Source organism: Hemiscyllium ocellatum, chromosome 4 (assembly GCF_020745735.1).
Source record: "Hemiscyllium ocellatum isolate sHemOce1 chromosome 4, sHemOce1.pat.X.cur, whole genome shotgun sequence".
Taxonomy (NCBI): domain Eukaryota; kingdom Metazoa; phylum Chordata; class Chondrichthyes; order Orectolobiformes; family Hemiscylliidae; genus Hemiscyllium; species Hemiscyllium ocellatum.
The window spans coordinates 5,937,234-5,959,873 of record NC_083404.1 but is presented as its reverse complement, the minus strand read 5'-3'; the positions used below and the strand labels follow the sequence as shown (position 1 = coordinate 5,959,873).

General features: G+C 40.8%; 1 protein-coding gene across 3 annotated transcripts in view; it reads left to right on the top strand.

The window, feature by feature from the left end:
• The window catches only part of pde7a (phosphodiesterase 7A), a 158,541-nt gene that overhangs the window by 108,161 nt on the left and 27,740 nt on the right, over positions 1 to 22,640 (top strand). For all 3 annotated transcript variants that reach the window (XM_060822676.1, XM_060822677.1, XM_060822678.1), the window contains 2 exons: positions 3,140 to 3,240; positions 9,256 to 9,387. In XM_060822676.1, coding sequence (XP_060678659.1) covers positions 3,140 to 3,240; positions 9,256 to 9,387 — 233 coding nt within the window. The remainder of the gene's footprint in view (positions 1 to 3,139; positions 3,241 to 9,255; positions 9,388 to 22,640) is intronic.

The following is a 22,640-nucleotide window of genomic DNA, read 5'->3' as shown; positions in this document are numbered from 1 at the left end:
GTCCTAGGGAGTGTTGCTGAACAAAGAGACCTTGGAGTGCTGGTTCATAGCTCCTTGAAAGTGGAGTCGCAGGTAGATAGGATAGTGAAGAAGGTGTTTGGTATGCTTTCCTTTATTGGCCAGAGTATTGAGTAGAGGAGTTGGGAGGTCATGTTGCAGCTGTAGGTTAGGCCACTGTTGGAATATTGCGTGCAATTCTGGACTCCTTCCTATCAGAAAGATGTTGTGAAACTTGAAAGGGTTCAGAAAAGATTTACAAGGATGTTGCCAGGGTTGGAGGATTTGAGCTATAGGGAGAGGCTGAACAGGCTGGGGCTGTTTTCCTTAGAGTGTCAGAGGCTGAGGGGTGACCTAATAGGGGCTTAGAAAATTGAGGGGCATGGATAGGATAAATAGACAAAGTCTTTTCCCTGGGATTTGGGAGTCCAGAACTAGAGGGCATAGGTTTCGGTTGAGAGGGGAACGATATAAAAGAGACCTAAGGGGCAGCTTATTCACGCAGAGGGTGATACGTGTATGAAATGAGCTGCCAGAGAATTTGGTGGAGGATCGTACAATTGCAACATTTTAAGAGGCATTTGGATCGGTATATCAATAGGAAGGGTTTGGAGGGGGATATGGGCCGGGTCCTGGCAGGTGGGACTAGATTGGGTTGGGAAATCTGGTCGGCATGGACAGGTTGGACTGAAGGGTCTGTTTCCATGCTGTACATCTCTATGACTCTATAACTCCAATGTTAACTCTGCTTCTCTTTTCACAGATGCTGCCAAATCCGCTGTGTTTCTCCACTACTTTCTGTTGTTGCTGACCACATAATCGGCGCAATAAAGTGACAATATTCTCTTGACCATGAAAATAGCTATCCACAAAGATTTGGCAATCTCTGTGGCTTGAATCTTCCTGTTCCCAACATTGATTTGTATCTGGTGCTCAGGAAAAGGTTCCAGCAATTGTGACGTCATCAAGCAAGATTGGCATCCAGTCCCATTGAAACAGTCTCATAGGAAGTGCATCAGGAAGTTAAAAGCAATTATTCTCCTTCACCTTTTATGTCATTTTATAAAGACATAAAATTTGGGACATGTATATGGGATGAAGGTGGAAGCTCAAATAGAATGAACATCTTAAAGCAATTATGCAAACGTGTTTTTTTAAATATCTATAATGGGAGAAATCTGACACTCAAGTATAAAATTAGTTTTTCAGGTTTATTGAGGATATGCAAATATAAACTATGAATTTAATACATTGTTGAAAAACCTAACTTAATAAAATGCAATATTTTAAAATATTATTAACCTTGTACTACTACTGTTCTTATCAGTTCCATTCATTTGTAATCAATTGACAATTTCAGTAAATTCAACAATGCAGCATAGGGATAAATGCAGAATTGCTGAGTGGTTCCTGGATTTTGTTGTTTAATGTACATGTACAGGTGCAAAAGAAGCTGTCAGTTTATTATAACAGTGGTGATTGTTAACAGTTTGCTGTCATTGCTACCATAGCGTCCTTACCAAAGTTTGACCTTGTCCTGATAATTTGGTTTCTAATAGTGCATTGCATTAATGGACACTGAGGACTTGATGTTTAATATTTTTACTTGTTGAACTACAACAAATTGTCATAATCAAATCCTGAAGGTTGAATAATTTGTTCAGAGTGTTGCATTTTAAAAACAACCCATATGCACTTAACCATGCAATGTTGCGACTGATAGACAACAGATAAGTCGCCTAGAGTTATTCAAACTTGAGGGAGTTTGTTTATTGAAACTTGCACAAACAAGATCTATAACTTCAGTAAAAGGTAGAAACATGTCCTCCATTGTACAATACACATAGATTGATGGTATTGAGAAAAAGAGAACCACAATCCTTCAAAGGAACTCAGTACTGCGTTGGCAGTTTTCTGGAAACAATAGTTTCATACATTTTCATATTTTTTATGCATTGGGCATCACTTCCAACGAGAGAAAAAGGATGTATTTTTGATGTTATTGGATGTCACTCTCTGGATCTGAACATCTCTCTTTCCTGTAATGGAAAGCATTGTTTATATCATGGCTGCTCAGAGCAAGTGGTTTTCAACATGTAAAAATTTAATTGTTGGCCCACAATGGAGGCAATCTATTTTTACCAACAGTTGATAATCCATTATCACAGAGCTTCCCTGTTATTCTTTGATATAGAAAGGCAAGGTTGCACTCCACTCGTCGTATATTGAGCCTAGAATTTAAGTCATTCTAACAATGTGTGTAGTTGAGAAGTTTTGTCCCCAGAAATTTTTGAAAATCCCATTGTGAGCCATCGTTCTAGATTATGAATTTTAATGTCCAGGTAATTACCCCTTTGATAGCTTCCTCTGGATGTGGTAGTCAGTCCCATCATTTGGATATTCCTTTGTATATTCTTGAGAGTTTGGAACTTCAGGTGAGGTGACTTTATTGGTTATTGTAAAGTCCCAGAGTCCAAAACTTTCTCGTTAATGATGAGATTTTAAAGATTATTAGTCCCATATTTACCATCAATGACAAATCATAATGGAGATTGGAAAGGTACATTAATCTCAAGTTACCAATCCAAAGAATGTTGCAGGATAAAGAAAGGTACAAATTTGTGAATTAAGATTTGGGAACTGGATGTCGGGAATGGGGTAATGTGTAGATGATTATTATTGAGCATGCATAAGGTGAACACAAAACAGCTGTTCCCCTTAGTCAAATGGTCACTTACAAAGGGGTATAATTTTAATGTGATCGGCATAAGGTTTAGGGTATACTTGAGGGAAAATTGTTTTTACCCAGAGGGTGGTGGAGATCTGATATGCACATGGGAGGGTAGTCAGTTGAGTAACCTTCCAACCTTTAAAAAGTATTTGTATGAGCTCTCGAAATGTCATAACATTCAAGGCGATGGGCCAGGTACTGGATAGTTGGGACCAGTGTAGCTTTGGCAGTATTGTCTTGATGGGCCAAAGGACCGCTTCTGTACTGAATGATTCTAAGAATTTATCAAGTATAAAAATTGATTAGCTTCAAATTTGTTAACGTACTTTGGATATCTTTAATATTCTCATTTTTGATGATTGTAAATGATGAGATTTTTGAAAAAAGGTTAATCTTTTGTTTTCTGTGCAGTAATGGTCCAGGAGGATTACCACCGAAACAACCCTTATCACAATGCGGTACATGCTGCTGATGTAACTCAAGCCATGCATTGTTTCCTAAAGGAAACTAAGGTAAAAATAAACATATAAGCTTCAAAGAATTTATGTATTTTATTTTGATACCCACTTCCATTCAATTATTAAAAATATAATTTATAAGCACATTTTCTGAAAATTCATTTTCAACTTCATAAAAGTTGTTGTACAATGTTTGTACATTTGTCTACAGTAAAGGCAATGTCGATTGTCTTGGAAATAACTAAGTACCTTTAGAAGAATGGGGCAAAATAGAGTATAACTTTACATTGAAAGACCTTGCAATGAATTAGGGGCACGTTTATAATCAAGATAAAGTCATATGAAACTTTCTGACTTTTTTTTAAGATAGCAATTAACACGGTAAAGCATATTACAAAATCATCTCTTTATGTTGGACAATGTCCACAAATATTTTTTTTTCTCCTTTCGAGCAGCATGTTGCACCCTAGCTGTTGCACAATGCCTTCAGTGCTGTGCTCAAGGTGACTTCTTGTCCTGACTTTGGTCTCTTTTTTGCTACAATTGATTTTAAAACTCTACTTGAATTTATTATGATGTGTCAGTATCTGATCTTGAAACTTGATTGGGATGCCTGGATTAAATCAACTAGGAGAAAGTGAGGACTGCAGATGCTGGAGATCAGAGCTGAAAAATGTGTTGCTGCAAAAGCACAGCAAGTCGGGCAGCATCCAAGGAACAGGAGAATCGATGTTTCTGGCATAAGCCTGAAGAAGGGCTCATGCCCAAAACGTCGATTCTCCTGCTCCGTGGATGCTGCCTGACCTGCTGCGCTTTTCCAGCAACACATTTTTCATGTCTGGATTAAAGTCAGGGATCTGGAGAAAACATTCTTTCTTAAATGTCAAATAAGAGAGGTGGCATACAGGAGAGAGTTGAGAGAAATGGTACTGTTGCTAGGTTCATTCTTTCAAATCAATGACTCTGCTAGGAAGAAATCCAAAAGGAGATCCTGTGCATACCCAAAATATCTATTCATTTTAACTCAGAACATTGATCTGGATCTCTCATTTATCCTATTACATGCAAGAGTTTATTTTCTTTAGTTGTAGGATTAGCTGAAATTGCTGCTTCCAATAATAAGTGACACCCAATTTTAATCTATTAATAGTTTACATCTACAGTAACAAATTTCATCAGTGAGTGTGAAGCAGCTAAAGCTGAGATGAAGGTATTGAATCTACAGAGTAAATATATTTCAAGTGAACGTGTAGATATTGCAACTATTGTGTGCAGTTAATGATCGTCGAATGGTTACCCAGCTCCTACTATGAATTTAGTTGATATTATACTTTTCAATCAATGGTAACATGAATTTCGGAAGATTTTAATGGTTAAAAATAAAATAAATCAAAGCTAAAGTAGGAACAAAACAGTCATAAATTGTGAAAAATTAGATGGAGGTGAAGAGATTTTTGTAGCTTCAGAAATAATGACCTGTGGGCTTTTGAGTTGTAACTTATGATTGGCTGAAAATGTGTTTTTATGTGGTAAATATGAGTAAGCAATTAAAGTGTCTCCTCAACTACTCAGATTGAAGAATCTTCACTCAGATGGACAGTGACTAAATCAAAGAGTCAAGGTACCAATCTGATGAAGTTACGAAAAGGACTGCATGCATTCAAACCAGTGGAAGCAGTATTCTATCATCAGAAAAAAATCATATTGCAACCTGTGAATCAGATCAAAGTCTTCACACATCCAATTATCAAATGTTATGGACAATTAAGCAGCTGTAGTGAAGGCCAAGACTTGTCTAACCTTAGTATGGTGGAAGCCAGCATTTGAGTGCAAAAGGCAATGTGGAAACTACATTCAACCAGAGTGTTGAGTGGATGATATTAGCCTCCCCTGTGTTCCCCACTTGCATAAATTAGTTTTTAACTAATTAATTCACTCTGGGTTTAGCAAACAATATGGTCGCTGCAACTTTCCAATTGAAGAACTGTGTCCCTAGGTTAGCTATATTTCTAGCTAATTTGTTCCATTTTGCTTACAACTCTGACATCCAGATGTCAAAGTGGAAAATTGCCCAGGTATACCATCGCCATATCCTTTCCAAAAAAAAAAGGAAAAACATAAACCGGTCAATTATTGCCCATCGTTCTTGTTTCAGTCATCACAAAGCGATGAAAGGTGTCATCAACTGTGCTAAAAGGGACATGTGGTGATCAAAAGCATGGAACTTCCAGGCCAGTTTCGATTCTGCCAGGGCCATCTGATCCTAATTTCATTGTATGTGTTTGTATCAAAGCTATAAAGGAGCTGGATTCCAGAGGAAAATGCTCCCTCATACCTAGCATGAGGGAAGAGTGCTTGTAGTTATTGGAAGCTCATCATGTCAGTGCCTAGTTCCTCAGTGGAGGTCCCACGCCCAACTACCTTCAACTTCATCAATGAATTTTCCTCCATCAGTGGATAAGAAGTGAACATATAACATAGAAAAATACAGTGCAGTACAGGCCCTTTGGCCCTCAATGTTGCGCCGATCCAAGCCCACCTAACCTACACTAGCCTACTTTCCTCCATATGCCTATCCAATGCCCATAAAGAGGGAGAGTCCACCACTGTTACTGGTGGGGCATTCCATGAACTCACAACTCACTGAGTAAAGAATCTACCCCTAACATCAGTCCTAAACCTACCACCCCTTAATTTAAAGCTATGCCCCCTCGTAATATCTGACTCCATACGTGGAAAAAGATTCTCATGGTCAACCCTATCTAAACCCTTAATCATCTAGTACACCTCTATCAAGTCACCCCTAAACCTTCTTTTCTCCAATGAAAACAGCCCCAAGTGCCTCAGCCTTTCCTCATACGATCTTCCTACCATACCAGGCAACATCCTGGTAAACCTCATTTGCACCCGTTCCAGTGCCTCCACATCCTTCCTATAGTATGGCGACCAAAACTTCACACAATACTCCAGATGCGGCCGCACCAGAGTCTTATACAACTGCAACATGACCTCAGGACTCCGGAACTCAATTCCTCTTCCAATAAAAGCCATATGCCTTCTTCACAGCACTATTTACCTGGGTGGCAACTTTCAGAGATCTGTGTACATGGACACCAAGATCCCTCTGCTCATCCACACTACCAAGTATCCGACCATTAGCCCAGTACTCCATCTTCTTGTTACTCTTACCAAAGTGAATCACTTCACACTTAGTTACATTGAACTCCATTTGCCACCTTTCTGCCCAGCTCTGCAGCTTATCTATATCCCGCTGTAACCTGCCACATCCTTCCTCACTGTCAACAACTCCACCGACTTTCGTATCATCCGCAAACTTGCTCATCTAACCTTCTAGCCCCTCCTCCAGGTCATTTATATAAATGACAAACAGCAATGGTTCCAAAACAGATCCTTGCGGAACACCGCTGGTAACTGCACTCCAAGATGAACCTTTACCATCAACTACTACCCTTTGTCTTCTTCCAGCAAGCCAATTCCTAATCCAAACCTCCAACTCACCCTCAATGCCATACCTCTGTATTTTTTGCAGTAGCCTACCATGGGATGTTTTCTGATGATTGCAGTGTTCAGTTTCATTCTGAAATCCTCGGCTGCTGAGGTGTGTTTAGTTCACGCCTCAAGACCAAATAATATTTGGGCTTGAGCTGATAAAGTGGCAAGTAATATTTGTGCCACACACACTGACCTTCTCTTAAAAAGATAAAATCTCACCACCTTTTTTATTATTACTGTCATTACCTAATTCCCCACTACCAACATCATTGAAGTTTCAGGTCATGGTAACCCAAATAGAGGAACCGCAACAATACTGTGGCTGATGGAATGCAACAGAGGTTGAGTATTTTGCAGAGTGTAACTTGTATCCTGACCTCCCAATGCGTTTGCATTAACTTACAAGGCACAAGTCAGAAGTGTGAAAAAACAGTGTCTTAGATATGTGCTGCTTTAATAATACACAAGAAGCGCAACACTATACAGGAAAAGAAAACCTGCTTAATTGATGTCTTGTTCACCACTTGAAACATGCCCTCCATTGGCTGAAGCAAGTTCCATAAACCAGATGCACTGCAGTAGCTTTCCAAAGCTTCCTCCATATCATCACCCAACTCTATGACATCTACCCAAAAGAACAAAGAAATTAAGTGCATGGGGCAACATCAACCTGCAGGTTCCCCTCCAAGATGCACACATCTGGACTTAGAAACTGTTGCTGTCCATTTATCATTGCCAGGTCAAAATCCTGGAACTCTCTCTCTAATGGCGTTGTCACAGTGCCCTAAATTTCGCAGGCAGCTGCAGTGAAACACAACTTTTGCAAGGCAGTTAAGAAACCACCCACATACACGAGGCCATAAGACCTAGCAAAAATTAGGCATTTGGCCCATCGCATCTAACCTCCCTTCCCATCCATCGACTCCCTTCCCCTCCCTTCCTTCCAGCTATGAACTGGATTCATTCCTCCCATTGACCAACCAGGACAAACCTTCTACCTGTGTTTACCTATTCCCCTCTCAGTCCCCTGGTACCTGCAGTTCCCTTTACACCTACCCCTAGTCCTGAAGAAAGGTTACATTCGAAATGTTGACTCCTCCACCACCTGATGCTACATGGCTTGCTGTGTTCTTTCAGCCTTCTGCTGGTCTACCTTGGATTCCAGAATGTGCTGTTTTTTGTACCTTGCCATGAGTTTTTTTTTGAAAAGGTAATACTTTTACACTGCCTTAAATGCTCGAATTGTGATTCTTAAAAAAAAAAGAAAAATCATGTGGAAGAAGCATGGGATTAACAGCCAAGATTCCAGAATGTGCTGTTTTTTGTACCTTGCCATGAGTTTTTTTTTGAAAAGGTAATACTTTTACACTGCCTTAAATGCTCGAATTGTGATTCTTAAAAAAAAAAGAAAAATCATGTGGAAGAAGCATGGGATTAACAGCCAAGAGATTTTTTAAAATTTAAAAATGGCCAGTATTTATATTGAGGGAATAAGAGTACATACAAACTAAGCTTTCAGGATCCGTAGAGTCATACAGCACAGAAATAAGCCATTTAGTCCAACTTATGTCAACCAGGTTTCTTAAACTGAACTAGCTCTATTTGTCCATAACCCACTAAACCTTTCCACTCTATGTACCTGTCTGTATGTTGCAATTATACCTACCTCTCCAACTTCCTCTGGCAGCTCATTCCATATATGCACCACCCTCTATGAAAAAAGTTGCCCTTCAGGTCCATTTTAAATTTGGCCCCTCTCAAATGCCCTCCAGTTTCTGACTCCCTTATCCTGGGGAAAAAAGATTCTGACTATTCACCCACCAGGGTCACAGGTTCACTTCCAGCCTTGGGCTTCTGTTTGTGTGGAGTTTGCGCATTCTCCCCATGTCTGCTAGGGTTTCCTCCGGGTGCTCTGGTTTCCTCCCACAGTCCAAAGTTGTATAGGTCAGGTGAATTGGCCATGCTAAATCGCCCATAGTATTAGGTGCGTTAGTCAGAGGGAAATGGGTCTGGGTGGGTTACTTCTCGAAGGGTTTGTGTGGACTGGTTGGGCCGAAGGGCCTGTTTCCACACTATAAGGAATCTTATCCATGTCCTTCATGATTTTCGAAATCTCTATGAGGCTACTGCTCAGTCTCCCAGGCTCCAGGGAAAAAAGTGCCAGCCTATCTAACGTCTCCCTATCACTCAAAGCTGTCAAAACTTCACCTACCCCTGAGTGTAACAGCCCTGGTTTATGATCTGTTTAGTCAGAAATTATAGTGACTTTGCACCCTTCATATATCTTAATTGAAAATCTGTGATGTGGTCCTGGTTTAGTAAAATGTATGGAGGTGTCTGGTAATTCTGACTGAAAAGCTGTGATTCTGCCAGACATTAACGGAAAAGTTGGTGAACACTGATGTTCACACTGTTTGCGAGTTCCAGTCTGTTGTTATAATAAGCAGTGGGTTATGCTTCGTATTTATCAAAAGAAAAACAATTTGGAATGTGCAGTTTAGACTTGTTTAAGTCATTTTTGTTGAAATGTGTGATACCCTCCTTTTTTCCTTGAAGCTTGCCACCTCTTTTTCTCCATGGGATGTTCTGCTGGGTTTGCTGGCAGCTATGACTCATGATATGGATCACCCTGGTGTTAACCAACCTTTCCTCATTAAAACTAATCATTACCTAGCAAGTTTATATAAGGTAAGTGATCAGATTTCAAATGCATTGAGATTTCATTGATTTGTTATTAAAGGAAGAAAGTTTACAAATTGAATTAATTCTGCTGAGTTAAAAAACATGAATTAGCCAAGTAAGTTTTATAGCTAAATTAAATTCTTTGTTTATTGTTTAAGAGCTGAAATTGCTTGTAATTCTGAGTTTTAAATGCAATTGTTTTTTGTAGAGATGTTTGTGGCTTTTATGTCATATTTAAGAAGTTGCATTTATACTGTTAGCTGTCACGTTCTAAAGAATTCATGCAGTGCCTTAACATGTCAATGCCTTATGGCCTGTTGCATTTTAAAAATTTTGTTTTTGGAATGAGGGTATTACAGTCTGTTCATTGGCATCCCTGATAATCCTGGAAAAGGTGATGGTGAACTGCCTTCCTGAGCTACTGTAGTCCTTTGGATGTCAGGACACCCACAATGTTGTTGAGAAGGATTTTTACCCAACACCATTGGAGGATCAACGATATAGTTTCAAGTCAAGATGATGTGTGGCTTGGAGGTGATGGTGCTGCAATGTATCTTGCTGCCCTTATCCTTCCAGGTGGTCAAAGTCAGAAGTCACATGACACCAGGTTATAGTCTAAAGGTTTATTTGAGGTCTCACGTGCTTTTGGTGTGACTGGACGAAGGAGCAGCGCTCCAAAAGCATGTGAGACTTCAAATGAATCTGTTGCAGTATAGACTGGGGTCATGTGAATTCTGTCCACCTCAGTCCAACACTGGCACCTCCACATCAGGCCTTCTAGGTGGTGGTGGTCATTGATTTGCAATGTTTTGTGTAAGGAGTCTCAGTTTCTACACTCATCTTTCTGCTGCCACAGTGTCTCTTGGTTAAGGTAGTAATTTTTGAAGGTGGTGGATGGGGTGCTAATTAAGTAGACTATGTGCTGGAGAGTGTCAAGCTTCCGGGATCTTTTTGGAGTTGTATTCATCCAAGAAAGTGGAGAGTATTCTGGCTTGTAACTTGTAAGTGATGGGCAGGCATTGGGGAGACACCAGGTGAGTTACTCACCATAGAGTTTCTAGCTTCTGACCAGCTCATATAGGTACAGTGGTAAAATGGCTGGTCCAGTTCAGTTTCTGGTCAGTAGTAACCCGCAGCATATTGATAATGGATGAGTCAACAACAATAGTGCCAATGAATATAATGGTGATGGTTAGGTTCTCTCCTTCGAGATGGTCTTGCCTGGCTAGGTGTGGTGCGAATGTCACTTGACACTAATCAACCTAAGCCTAGCCATTGTCCAGGTCTTACTGATTTGGACATGGACTATCAAGAGTCACAAATATTGTCCAACCACCAGCAAAACCCCCACTTCTGACTGTGTTGTGGGAGTTAAGTAAGATTTCATGAAAAGAGATTCCAACAGTAGTAACATGACATCTGACAAATTAATACTCTAAGGTATGAATTTTGAACGCCATGAAAATTACATTAGAAATAACCTGGAGAGGAATCTTGTACATCCTAAGCCCTGTATCAGCCTTGAGAGCAAACTAGAGATTATAAACAGATTCCTGTTGACCAGATAACTGAAAGACTTGGGATCAAAGATGTCTGTGTACATTTCATTCTTGTACAACAATATACGCATTAAAAGATTGATAATTTTCTGTATTCGACAGTCAGATAGAGTTGTGTCAGATTAACAGACAGGGCGGCACAGTGGCTAGCACTGCTGCCTCACAGCACCTGAGACCCGGGTTCAATTCCCGACTCAGGCGACTGACTGTGTGGAGTTTGCACGTTCTCCCCGTGTCTGCGTGGGTTTCCTCCGGGTGCTCCGGTTTCCTCCCACAGTCCAAAGATGTGCGGGTCAGGTGAATTGGCCATGCTAAATTGCCCGTAGTGTTAGGTAAGCGGTAAATGTAGGGGTATGGGTGGGTTGCGCTTCGGCGGGTCGGTGTGGACTTGTTGGGCCGAAGGGCCTGTTTCCACACTGTAAGTCTAATCTAATCTAATCTAATCGAATTGTACTAAGCCAGTCTATGAATGAGTTTGTTTGTTTGTTTGTTTGAACAACACAAATTAAACTTGCAAACCTGAGTCCTCTTGCGATCTATATGAGGAGAATTAATCGCAGGAGGGGGCACGTCATTGAAGCAGCTAAGGGTCATTGGCACCAGGACACTGTCCTGAGGAATTCCTGCAACAATTTCCTTGAGCTGAGATGAATGACCTCCAACAACTACAAGCATTTTCCATTGTGTCAGGTGTGACTTAGATAAGTGGAGAGCTTTTACCCCCAAATCAACATTGGCTCCATTTTTACAACGGTTCCTCATTGCCACACTCTATTAGATGCTGCCATTTTGCTAATATTGGACAGCAGGTTGTTATGGTGGTAATTTGCCAGCTTGAATTTGTCCTTTTTTTTAACCTGGCCCATTTCCAAATTTGTAGCTGTACAAGAACAGCTTGGTTAGGGGCACAGTTCTGGGGCACACATCTTCAACATAATCAGTACATTGTTGTCAGAGTTCATTTGTCTTTGCATTATCCAGTATTTTCAGCCATTTCTTGATTTCAAATGGAATGATTTGAGTTGGTTGAAGACTAACCTGGGGATCTCTGGAGGAGACTGAGATGGATCATCATTTTGCAGTTCCGGCTGAAGGTGGATACATCTGTATTAACCTGGATTTTTGCACATGTCCTAGGCTAAGCTTCTCCACCATTGAAGTTAGGGAAGTTTTTAGACCAGCTGCCTCCTGTTAGTTCAGTTGTCCATCTGCAACTGAATTTGACAGGTTTGCAGAACTTCGATCGTGGTTAATTGGTTATAGGGTCATTTGGCCTTGCCTAAAATGTTTTGCTTCTGCTATTTGGCATGCAAGTGGTCTTGCATTGTTGCTTCATCAAGTTGACATCTCCTTCTTAGCTGTGCCTGGTGATGATTGTGGCATGTCTTCCTACACTTTTCTTTGAACTAGGGTTGATCTCCTTACGTTGATGGTTATGGTAGATTTGGGGGGCATACTGGGTAAACGGCTTACAAATTGTAGTTGAGTACAATTCTGCTGATGTCCCATGTGCCTTTTGAATTACTATATCTGTTTGAGGTCTGTCCCATTTAGCATGATAGTACCATATGACATGATGAAGAGTAGCCTCATTATGAAGGTGAGATTTAGTTTGTGGTCATTCCAACCAGTGCTGTCTTATGTGGACACATTTACGTACTAGATTAATTCAGCAGCTTTAGGATTCTATCAGCATGGTCAATGCTAGTGCCACTGAGCCAATCTTAGTGTTGGACATTCAGGTCAGTTCCCTCCCAGTTGTATACCACTGAACTGAGCTGCTATAATTAGGTGGTGTTGTCCTGCCTGTGAATATGACTAAATCAGACTTGACCAATCTGTGCGACAGTTCTCACAATTTTAACACCAGCTCCAGATGTTAGTGAGGAGGACTTTGCAGGGTCAATAAGCCGGATTTGCCATTGTCCTTTCCGGTTTCTAAATCCATTCGGTTTCATTCCTTTCTTTAGACTTCGTAGCGGTTTTGATACAATTGAGTGGCTTGCTAGGCCATCTCAGAGAGGGCATTTAAAAGTCAACCACATTGCTGTGGGATTGGAGTCACATGGAGGCCATTTCCAGGTAAGGTCAGCAGATTTCCTTCCCTAAAGGAAAATAGTGAACCCGATTGGTTACATGGTTACCATCAGACTAACCTTTAATTCCAGATTTTTATTGATTGCAGATCTCACCATCTTCCATAGGGGATTCAAACCCATGTCCCCATAAGATTAGCTTGGGATTCTGGATTACTAGTCCAGTGACAATGCCACAAAGCCACTGTCTCTTACATAGATCATCTTAGTACACTGTGTGTCATGCTCAGAAAAACTATTGGTAACTTTAAACATAGACTGTATTGAGTATGGAATTTTCAAAAAGTGTCTTTTCCTTAAAGATGGACATTGAAAAAAACTGCAAAAATGGTTGCAAAGGGTCAGAACACTTTTTAAATCCCTCTACAGACTACCTCATGTCGCCATTTAAGATTCTGATTGATCAACCTCATGTGCCATGCCACCTTGAATAGTGATCCCCAAATTATGGCCTTGCAGAGCCACTGTGTCTGAAAGCCAGCAAACCATAATTAGTTGTGAAGTACCACCATGCTGCTTCCATTGTTTAGCAACAGCTTTGAATTTTAAATTGTTCTGGGTGGACATAGTCATATTGATCATGTTTTCCAAACTGGGGACAGATTATAAATTTTATTAGCAGAGAACAGGTAGAAACCAGAGTCTGGGAGCTCAGTCCTGCAGATAAAAGAACAGAACTTTGCCAAATGACCAGCATTCAAGCAGCGAGAAGAATAATTACTTTTCATCTCCACAGAAACTTGTCCATAAACTCGTATGGAAATCCAAACACTTCCAGCTTCTATCATTTTGCAAAGAACCTCAAGAGAGAGAACCCAACCAGACCCTGCATTTTGAATATCTTTAAAGGTCTGAAATTTGAGCACAATTTCTTGCTTGCAATCTTGCTAATAACCCGAACGCGTGCTTCGTCTGTAGAATCTGTTTTTATTCATATATGATGCTTGGTCTGATCTTAAACATCGCCAAGATGCAGATTCTCCACTAACCTTTCCTGGGCCACTTGAGCATCTCCTTATCATTGTTGGAAACAGGGTGGCTCGGAAGAATGTGCAGCAAATCCTGTATCTCAGCAGCCAGCTCTTCCAAGGGTGGAAATCAAAAAATAAGTTTTGCACTGAGTTGACTGTACCAGTGCTGCTGCCTTCAAGCTACTGCAATGTGTCTCTGACAACAGGAATTGTAGGAAGTCAACAAAGGTCCCAGTCTATAGGCTGTGGTGTTCACTACTCTTCCCCCACTGCAGCAAAATACAGACTGTCAACCGCCATCAGGTTATGATCCTTGAGAACTTCTTCCAGTGAGGCTTACATTGAAACCTGTGCATCAGATCAGGAATAACCTGAACATTCTTCATGAAACTATGTCTACCAATATTGAAGCCCTGCTCCTGGGGAACTGCCTCCAATGGACTGACTGGTATCATCCAAACTCCATCTCCCTTGGCAACTTCTCCTGTCCCAGCTTTTTGCTGGCCAATGTTCAAAGCTTGGCTTAAAGTAAAAGTAAGAAGAAATACTCCCGGGTTTCCCTAAAGCATTGAGTTGTTGACACCATTGACTAGGTGGAGAAAGCTGCTGACTTGCTTGGGATGGGACCTCCCAGTATGTTAAAGTGCAAACCACTTCAAGATTGAGTGACCCTGACTACAAGGTGAAACAATGGCATTGGAGAAAGGAGAGCTAATCTGGGTTTATGAATTCCATATGTCTCAGCATGTCCTCGCTGCAGGAAAACCTGTAAACCAAAAACGCACTCTTTCATAATGAGGACTTCATAGCCTGGCAAACGTCATCTTTGACTCTAAGAGATCTGCCAATGATCCCTCTGTCTGTGTGTGTGGCAAGAATATATTTGATCATATTGATATGTATTCGCAAATTCAAAAATGCAATCTTTCTCGCTGGTTTAAACTTATCCGAGAATCACCTTCATGTAACTCGAGACAATGTTTTATCTCGTGAAACGTACATGCATATAGCTGAGATGAGGAAAAACAGGAAAGTTATCCCATCATCTTTCGTATGTTGGAAGATGTGGCAATCATTATGTACACAGGGTCAGTCCACAACTCATGATTTAAAGCATCTGTCATTCAGGTTTTGGTACTATTGACTCTCAGTTCTACTTACTACTCTTTCTTCTAAGACCACATAGCGTCATTTTGTTGTGGTTTAATGCATTTGCAATCAAGATGTTGATTTAATAGAAGAGCCTGTGGCTTTTCATTGTGAATATATAATGGAAATCCTTGTTAGGGAAAACAGCTTCCCTGATGGTCTTTTTCTCACTATTTATTATTAATTTCATCTTGAAAAGGTTGAAATGATTCACTCTGCCATGGTCCTATTGATTAAAAATGTTAGTTTTCCATGCACAGTTTTTACAGTTACTGATGCCAAACATCTGGCCCAATCCTCTTGGGATACTTATACTATCTTGGGAGTACCATAGCATTTTCAATGAGGTGAGCTTGCATGATCATTTCAGTCATCTCCTTTATGCCTAGCTGCATGGTTTGTTTGGTAACAGTGCCTCTGATGATGAAATGCCAGAAGCTAGTAATGTAAAAAATGGCAACAAATAAACAACAGAACAGCTTTATCTGTTCCTTTTTACTTTGCAAAATACATTTGCTGTTTTACAACAGACAGATTTGTCAACCTATTCAAATAGATTAAAGCAGGATTATCAATTTACCAATCATGAAGGATTAGATTACACAATATATTAATCATGCCTTTCTTTGGGCTCAGATCCAGCTCATGCGTTAGAATCAAAACCTTCAAACTGTGTTGTGTAATTAATTTGGTTTGTCTCAACACAGCATTTGATGGGCACAAAACTGCTCATGACTATTCACAGTAAGTGAATAATCAATCTCTTTCATGAGATGCTGCTGAAATTAGTTTTAATCTGGTTCTAATTAGGATATACCTGATTTAGCAGTGCCCAATGCTAACATTGATTGTCAAAAATGCTAAATGTTTCAATATTCATGATTTAACCCTTGATGAACACAAAAGTTAGAACAAAAAATCTGAGCAGTCATTCTGTTTCGAGTATGTTCAAATGAAATTTGTATTTTTGAGCCATCTCTCAATGAGGATGTTGTGTTTTGATGAATGGCATGGTATCACATGATCCACTGTTCCTCTATTACATTTTCATTCTTCAAGTTTAAGCAATCATTCTGCCCTGGCTATTCAACCACAGAGGAGTGATGTGAGAGATTTGCATTGTGTTTCAGGTTAATGACCCGGGAGGAGCATATTCCAGAAGCATTTCCTAAATCCTGTTAATTTGTGTGACAGGAGGAGGGAGGGTTGTACTTGGGTAAGAACAGTTTGTGTTGGAAGGTGAGGTAGAACGTACAGCTGAGGACAGATAGAAAGTAACATAATCTTCCTTTAAAAATTTACCTCATGCGATCAGCAGCCTACATTTTCTCAGCAGCAGCGGGAGCAGTATGAGCGAGGACTGGGGGCTGCCGGGAAGGTAAATTCCTCTTTAAAAACTTATCTTGTGATAGGTGGAGCATACACTGAGCAGGAGCGGACACGAGACTGCTGAGTAAGTGAGGTAATATATCTGCGCGGTTGTTTTACTCGAAACTACTTAGGTGATGTCTTCCACCCATCCTCCTCTAACCAAAAAAAAAGGTTCTGTGCCGATTTGGTAACGTTACGAGTTCTTTCAGTAGTCTCTTTGGGAATTCAGAACAGTGGGAATAGATGTTAGGGCAGTTGCATGTGCCTCCTGTAGGATATGGGAGGTAAGGTCACCATTAGTATCCCCACTGACTTCATCTATGGGATGTGCACCCAACACCAGCTCCTCGGAAACCGCTTTAGGGAACTGGAGCTGGATGAACTTTGGATCATTCGAGAGGCAGAGAGGATAATAGAGGAGTTACAGGGAGGTAGATTCACCTCATGTACAGGAAAAAGGTAGATGGGTTACAGTCAGGAGACAGAATGGGAATAGGCAGATAGTTAGGGATCTCCTGTGGCTGTTCCAGTCAATATACCGTTTTGGATACTGTTGGGGGCATTGGGGGGAGAACAACCTACTGGGGGAAATCATAGTGGCCAGGTCTCTGGCACTGAGCCTGGCTCTATGGCTCAGAAAGGAAGGGGGGAGAATAGAAAAGCACTAGTGGTAGGAAACTCAGTAGTTAGAGGAAGGACAGGAGATTCTCTGGCCATGAATGGGACTCCCAGAAGGTATGTTTCCTCCCAAGTAGCAGGGTCCAGGATGTTTCTGATTGAGTCTACGAAATTTTGGAGGGGAAGGATGAGCAGCCAGAAGTCGTGGTGCACATTGGCACCAATGACATAGCCAGGAAAAGGGATGAGGATCTAAAAAATGATATCAGGGAGTTAGGTTGGAAGCTTAAAAAAACAGGACGAGCAGAGTAGTAATCTCAGGCCTACTGCTGGTGCCACATGATAGTGAGGTGAGGAATGGGGGTGAGTGCAGCTCAACATGTGGCTACAGGACTGGTGCTAGAGGGAGGACGGGCTTTAGATACGTGAATCATTGGGTGGAAGATTTTGCTAGAGCACTTAAGGAGGATTTAAACTAGTTTGACAGGGGGATGGGAATTGGATCTACAGATCAGAGGAGAGAGTAGTTGTTCAACGGGCAGAATTAGAATTCAGAGTCTGTCAGGAAGGATACACAGTTGATAAAGGGATGGGTCAAAGTGTGTCTGTTTCAACGCATGACTTGAGGTGCTGATGTTGGACTGAGGTCGACAAAGTTAAAAATCCCACAACACCAGGTTATAGTGCAACAAGTTTATTTGGAAGCACTAGCTTTCGGAATGCCACTCCTCCTTCAGGTGGTTATGGAGGTTGAGATCATGCTCACAGAATTTATAGCCAAGGGAGTCCAGTGTCATGGAGATGTGATACAGTAAACAATCTTAGATGAAAGCTTTCATCTTTTATATTGGGATATGCTGGTTTATGTTCTTTGACATGTAAATCCCAGAACTTCTTTTAAATTTTCAAGATAGCTCCAAGTTCTCAAGTAACACCATTACACGTGGGGACACCCCTCCAGGTATGTGGCGTGTATTCATGTGGCTTAGCCAATGTGGTCTATCTCATATGCTGTAGACAAGGATGCCCTGAGGCATGGTATGTTGGCAAAATCGAGCAGCCGCTACAACAATGGATGAATGGACATTCTACAGCAATCACCAAGCAGGAGTGTTCCCTCCCAGTCAGGGAACACTTCAGTGCTCCTCAGTGCAGATGTTCTGAATGGAGCTAATTTTGTTAAGTGTGTTATGAAGGATTCCTGACTCAAAATTTAGATAGGCCAACTGGGTTGGGGGTGAGGGGGTCATATTGGATTTGGTGCTAGGCAACGAGCCAAGCCAGGTGTCAGATCTCTCTGTGGAAGAGCATTTCAGGGACAGTGATCACAACTGTGTCAACTTTACCGTAGCAATGGAGAGGGATAGGAACAGACAGTATGGGAAAGTATTTAATTGGGGGAGGGGAAGTTATACTGCTGATAGAACGAGCTGTGGCGTAGAAATTGGGAGCAGTTGTTCTACGGGAAATGTACAACAGAAATGTGAAGGCTGTTTAAGGAGTACTTGTGTGTGTTGGATAACTTTGTCTCACTGAGACAGGCAAGGAATGATAAGGTGAAGGATCCTTGGATGACAAAAGAAGCTTCTCATTAAGAGGAAGTAGGAAGCTTGCTTACGGTTGAGGAAACAAGGATCAGGCACAGCTTTAGAGGATAACTCAAAAATGGACTGAGGTGGGCTAGGAGGGAGCACCAAAAAGCCTTGGCAAGAAGGATTAGGGAAAATCCGAAGGCGTTCTACACTTACGTGAGTAATAAGAGAATGATCACAGAGAGGGTGGGGCCAATCGGGGTAGTGAAAGGAAGTTGTGCCTGGAGTCTTGAAGAGGTAGGAGAGCCCCTAAATGATTGGAGGGAGGTGAATGTTGTTCCTCTGTTCAAGCAAGGGAATAGGGAAATCCCTGGGAATTGCAGATCAGTCAGTCTTATATCTGTGGTAACCAAGGCACTGGAAAGGGTTCCGGGAGATAGAATTTATGACTATTTGGAAAAACATAGTCAGCATGGCTTTGTGAGGGGCGTGCCTCACAAGTCTTATTGAGTTCTTTGTGGATGTGATGAGACAAGTTGACGAAGGACAAATGTGGTGTGTGGATTTCAGTAAGGCATTTGATAAGTTTCCCCATGGTAGTCTAATTCAGAAAGTTAGGAGGTATGGGATATAAGGAAATTTGGCTGTCTGGATACAGAATTGGCTGGCCGAAAGAAGACAGCGAGTAATAATAGATGGAAAGTATTTCGCCTGGAGGTCAGTGACCAGTAATATCCTGCAGGGATCTGTTCTTGTGTCTCTGCTCCTGTCGTTTTTTTTAAATGACTTGGATAAAGAAGTGGAAGGGTGGTTTAGTAAGTGTGCCAATGACCCAAAGGTCAGTGGTGTTGTAGTTAGTGTCAAGGGCTGTTGTAGCCTGCAACAAGACATTGTCAGGCTGCAGAACTGGGCTGAGAAGTGGTATAGTCAACCTGGACAAATGCAAAGTGATTCATTTTGGAAAGTTGAATTTGAATGCTGAAAACAGGGTTAAATATATGATTCTTGGCAGTGTGGAGGAATAGCGGAACCTTGGGGTCCACATGCATCGATCCCTCAAAGTTGCCACCTAAGTTGATAGAGCTGTTAAGCAGGCGTATTATGCTTTGGCTTTCATTAATGCAGGATTGAATTTAAGAGCCGCGAGGTTTTGCTGCAGCTCTATAAAACCTTGGTTAGATGACACTTGGAATATTGTGCCTGGTTCTGGTCACCTCATTATAGGAAGGATGTAGATGCTTTAGAGAGGGTACAGAGAAGATTTACCAGGATGTTGCCTGAATTGGAGGGTTTGTCTTATGAAGAGAGGTTAAGCGAGCTAGTGCTTTTTAAACTGGAGAGAAGAAGGAAGAGAGGTGACTTGATAGAAATGTACAAGTAATGAGAGGCATAGGTAGAGGAGATAGCCAGAGACTTTTCCCCAGGGCTGAGATGGCTGTCATGAGGGGTCAAAATCTTAAGGTGATTGGAGGAAGGTATAGGGGAGATGTCAGAGGTAGGTTCTTTACACAGAGAATGGTGGGTGCATGGAATGTACTGCCAGCGGTAGTAAAGTCAGAGACATTAGGGACATTAAAGTGACCACTGGACAAGCACATGGAGGCAGGAAATTGAGGCATGTGTAAGTTAGGTTGATAAGATAAATGCTCAGCACAAAATCGTGGGCCGAAGAGATTGTGCTGTACCGTTGTATATTTTATAAGTTTGTGCATAAGGCAGCAACAAAAGTTTGTAGAATCTTGTTGTACTGAAGCAGACTGTTTGACCTGTTGTATCCGTTTGAAAGAACTAACTACTCTATTTGATCTTTCTCTTTAATCCTGCAAGTCCATTAGTGTTCTTTTTCAGTTTATTTCATTCTTGAGGATAATGTGAGAAGTGATTTTCAGTGTTCGGATGAAACTGCAAGTTGAGTGTGACCACAAGTTACTACTTGCCATGAAGCTGATGAAGAAAATAGGTTCATTTTAAGTTCTCCAAAACAGATCATTTTGAAAGGACATCTTTGTCATTAACCCTCTTTCAATTTGAAGTTGAATTTGAGTTATGCAACTTTTCATGTTGCTTTGGATCAGAGTTTCAGAATTACATGTGATTTCTGATACAAGACTAACAGTTCAAAAGGTGCACAGTATATGTTGTGATCAGCTGGGAGAGGGTGGAATGGATTTCTTATCATCTTCATTTGATTGTGTTTTTAAAGTTGAAAAAAATGAACTTGTCAATCCAGTGAATGTCTTTACTGTGCATGATGGTTGTAAGGAATTAGCTGCACTGCTTACCTTGAGTTCTTAACAAAGTAAGGCATCAAGGTTATACATAGTTTGATAGAGAACTGTAATATGTGTATTCTGTTCTTGCAACAAATTACAATTTTTTTAAAAGTAGAGGTAGATAAATTTGGCCAAATACAGTCTTGAAAAATAAAAGCTAGTCCAATTCATGTCTGACACTCTGGTCTGATTGTTGGATGTTTGGACTTTCAGTTCTCATTTTGAGATTATGTTTTAACAATATGGTTGGAATGTCCCTTTTTTATTCTGGAAACATTCAGATGTTTCCTGTAGAATTCCTTGTTTGCCTGGTGAGAAGTAGTCACAGTTCACAACTCGGCAATCAGTACTCAAGGCTCAGCTGTTAAACTGAAGGGTCCTTCTGCTTGCCCAAGTTCAAATATTCTCTCACATCCTGATTGGTAGATATGGAGATGTCTTAAAAAGATCCTTCTTCTTTTCCAAAAGAGAGCTTGACAAGCTCACATTTGTACTCATTTCATGATCTGGGGTGATTATATATTATTATATATTCTGTACCTCTGTTTTTGATAATGTAGAAAGAAATCTTATTACACTTCCCCAGGAGTTTATTGTCTCTGATCATCAGAGGTTCTGTGATTCCATGAAATGGAATGTCGTTCAAATAATGATACAGATTGATGCACATAAAAATGTCAATGTCCCTTTATTTCAGTGAAATGTTCCCAGCTGAAATTGACTTTTTTTAAAGAAGTCTGCAAAGTGTATCCATCTGATGATATTCAGACTGAATATTAGATTAGATCATCATCATTAGATTTGATTCCCTACAGTATGGAAATAGGCCCTTCGGCCCAACAAGTCCATACCGAACCTCTGAAGGGTTAGCATTGCCAATTCATAGCATGGATTGTGGGAGGAAACCCACAACAGGGAGAACGTGCAAACTCCACACAGACAGTCGCTCGAGGTGGGAATCGAACCCGGGTCTCTGGCGCTGTGAGGCAGCAGTGCTAACCACTGAGTCACTGTGCCGCCCCTATCGCACAGTGCCATCTAATCATGGCAATGTACAGTGTTGTTTTACTTCCTAAATTCCTAAATTTAAGAACTACAAAAATAATTTATTCAGTGTTGTATATGTAGACCATAGTGTGTAAATACTTTGGATAGAGAGAGTTGACCAAGGTACGTTTTTATTTGTATGTCTGTGCATTAGCCTTTTCTCTAATACCTACCTTAATTCTGTCAGAACATTTAAAGTGGTGATGTGCAACATATAGAGCTACTTTTAATAGTAATACTTCATCCTGTTTAGAACTATGTCCTGCTCACATTTCATGAACAAACTTAAATAAGAAAAACAAGCATTTCTGATATATCTTCATTTTTCCTTAACCAAAGATTTCACTCCCCTGGTTGACTATACGATACTATCATTAAGCACATCTGACCTTTCATTTCCCAGCATTTTGAAAGTGCTGTTCTCTCTCTGATTACCTGGTCCACTCCTCAGCCAATACCATTTTATGTTTTTTCTACATTATTACTTTTTAAGCAACACCTGTCTTGTTAACTCCTCCTCTTTCACTGTGTAAAGCCCAAATGGTGCTTCCTAGGGAAACAATAATTCCTTTCTATTTCTTTAATGTTGACAGCTCACAATATAATCTACATTAGAGGGATGAAATGCAAAGCAGATGAATGC